Below are 3,126 nucleotides of genomic sequence, written 5' to 3' on the forward strand. Positions count from 1 at the left end.
GAGATGGTTGGATGGCATCATCGACTCAATGAACATGAGTTTGACTAAACTCCGGGAGCTGGTGATGGACAGGGAAGCCTGGTGTGCTGCAGTCCATGGGGTTGCAAAGAGTTGGACATGACTGAGCGACTGAACTGAATGCCTGAAGACATTTATTTCAATTCCTCAAAGAAATGGTATATGTTTTCTGCTAATACCTCAAAGGACACAAGTCCTAGAGATGAGACATGAATTCTAAATCATAATGAGTATCACCCTATTTACTTTAAACCTGAATGTGCCACTTTAGCCCATACCTTCCTCATGGCGATTTTCATCTCCATGTTTCTCAGGGTGTAGATGAGAGGGTTCAGCATGGGGGCAATTACAGTGTAAAACACAGAGATGTCCTTGTCCTTGTTCTTGCTCCCTGCAGGTAGAATGTAAGTATAGATACAGGGCACAAAGAATAAAACTACAACTGTTATATGAGAACTACACGTTGAGAGAGATTTTTTTCGCCCTGCAGAAGAATGTATTCTAAGGTTATATAATATGACTATGTAAGAAGCTACTAGAACAAGAAATATGACAACCACCACCATTCCTGAATTTGCAATCACTAAGATACTCACAACATGAATATCTTTGCACACCAGTTTTAAAAGAGGCTTCACATCACATAGGTAGTGATCTATCTGATTAGGACCACAGAAAGGTAACTTGAGTACCATGAGAAGTAAAGCAATAGAATGCCAAAAACCTACAGCCCAGGCCAGGACCATCAACATGTCACAACTCTGTCTGTTCAGGGGCTTGACGATGGCGATATAGTGATCAAAAGCCATGAACACCAAGATGAATATTTCCACACCTGCCAGCAAGTGGGCAGTGAAGATCTGGGTCATACAATTGTTATAGGAAATGTTTCTTCGTGCTGCAGCTAAGTCCGTGATTAGCCTGGGGATCACAGTGGAGGTGTAGCTGAAATCCATGAAGGAGAGGTGACAAAGGAAGTAGTACATCGGTTGTTGCATTAGATGGCTGCAGGTGATGGTGAGAAAGATGATGAAATTCCCCATTAAGACAGCCAGATAACAGAGCAGGAACAAGAAGAAGAACAGTAACTCTATTTTCTTATTTCCCCACAACCCTATGAAAACAAATTCTGTGACATTGTTTTGGGTTTCCATGAAGTTGTGTAGAGTTTGGAGGACACAACAGAAATTCAGTTCATCTAAAACAATAAAGAACATAATACATCTTTAATTGCATATTTAAAGTTTTGGATTATTGTACATTGGGCAAAGATGTAGGGCACAGAAAATTTACTATAAGCAATCTATTATTTGATATTAAGAGCAGCATATTTTGAACAATATTTAATAAAATAATAATTATGTCTGGAACATAACAACCCAACCAAGAGGTGGTATTCTGATACTCATTTTATACTTGTAAAATAAAAACAAGAGTTTTCAGAATTTGCACCAAATCATTAAGAGATTAAGTTGCAATCAAACTAAGATGAACCTGACCCTGATACCGGAGTTCATGTTCTTGGGAACTATGCAACAACATTCACTGATCACAGAAATTTCAGCTTTTGTCCATCTCTATAAAAAATATAAAGTCATTCTCCATCCCAGCCTTTAGTTATCTATGTAATGGCTATTTACATATTTAAGAAAATCTCTCGACTTCTCCATGTGCATGTAAATCATGTACAAAGTCCCAATTTCAGATGAATATTCAATGGAACTAAATATTACTTTTGAAAATTTTGAAAAATGCTTTTAGTCATAGCAGAGCATACCTGTATTAGTTTAAAATATTTTCAGTGACTCTCCTTGTACTCATGTGTGATAAAGATTCAGAACATGGAGAGACCGGAAACAGAGAAGTTAACCACAATGTAAACCATCTGAATATAGGAAGAAATGTTATTGTTACATAAAAATCCACTTTAACCTTAATTTCAATAAATGTATGTTTCAGAGGTTTCTGTTGATACTCCTTAGAGCTAGTAATTTTTTTTTTTTTTGACATTGGGCGAACTCAACACAAGGAATGACTTATTTAGTTAAACACTAAATGCCACCTTTTGGATGTTGTAAACCAAGGAGAACAGAGTGAGTATGTTGAAAAAATCAACTTTTACCCAAAACCAAATGTTTTCCACAGTAAAATCATTGTTTTAATCAAATGCTGTTAATTGTAATGAGTTGTAGAAAATGCAGCTCTTAGTTTAGCATCTTTTTTAAACAGCAGTACAAGCCTCAGCATCCCTTAATATTTGAATTAGTCATGCACTACTTACAGTGGTTCATCAGAACTTTGGAAAATACAGACTCATGGAAAAAGATCCCTCAGTGAAGGCTTTATTCTTCTTCTGGTCTTCCTTTAAACAAACAAACAAAAAAAAAAATAGACTGCCTTGTCCCTTTCTTTGTCCCTCCCTGTTTTCTCTCACACTCTCTTTCCCTGCATCCAGCCCACACACATACCACCATCACCCAAATACATATTTAGATACCAAGGATTTTGGGAGTGAAGGAAGAACATTGAGTCCAACTTTTCACATATCTTTCAGTTAAGGTGTTTCTTCCCAAAATCCCTCCTTCAAACTTTAAATTCTTAAAAAAAAAGAAATCATTGAGGGATAGTTTCAAAAGATATATCAAGCTACAGTTTGAAAGAGAAAAAAGCACTTAAATAAGCATATTAAGAAAGGGGATTTATAATTAAGGTCATGATTGTACATGGACAGTGTAAAAACCCATCAAGGGCAATTTGATAAAATTGTTATCAACATTTTAAGTGTTTATCATATTAGTAATAAATAAATGTATCATGAAATTAACATGTATGGTTTTCATTATTTTCTGTGTTTAGAGTAAAGTGTTAAGATGAAAACAGAAAGTGCAAGTGTAGTTTTCTCAGTCATGTCTGACTCTTTGAAAGCCCATGGGCTGTAGCCCTCCAGTCTCTGTCCATGGAATTCTCCAAGAAAGAATATTGGAGTGCATTGCCATGCCCTTCTCCAGAAGATCTTCCCAATCCAGGAATCAAAACCAGGTCTCCTGTATTGCAGGCAAATTCTTTACCATCTGAGCTGCTAGGGAAGCCCAAATGTTGAGATACTAT

At 36.4% G+C, this 3,126-nt stretch overlaps 1 protein-coding gene across 1 annotated transcript; it reads right to left on the reverse strand.

The window, feature by feature from the left end:
- Nucleotides 1-260: 260 nt before the first annotated feature.
- LOC147343319 (olfactory receptor 4P4-like) lies at nucleotides 261-1,172 on the reverse strand. The gene has a single exon (XM_086381465.1). The coding sequence runs from the start codon at nucleotides 1,170-1,172 to the stop codon at nucleotides 261-263; it is 912 nt and encodes a 303-aa protein (XP_086237591.1).
- Between the last annotated feature and the right edge of the window lie 1,954 nt (nucleotides 1,173-3,126).

The sequence above is a fragment of the Bos grunniens genome, chromosome 28 (assembly GCF_055505025.1).
Source record: "Bos grunniens cultivar Pamir isolate PY7600 chromosome 28, Bosgru_T2T1.0, whole genome shotgun sequence".
Classification (NCBI taxonomy): domain Eukaryota; kingdom Metazoa; phylum Chordata; class Mammalia; order Artiodactyla; family Bovidae; genus Bos; species Bos grunniens.

What these genes read in the sequence shown, in the direction of transcription:
- LOC147343319 (XM_086381465.1), bottom strand. Translation starts at nt 1,172, where the DNA reads ATGGAAACCCAAAACAATGTCACAGAATTTGTTTTCATAGGGTTGTGG.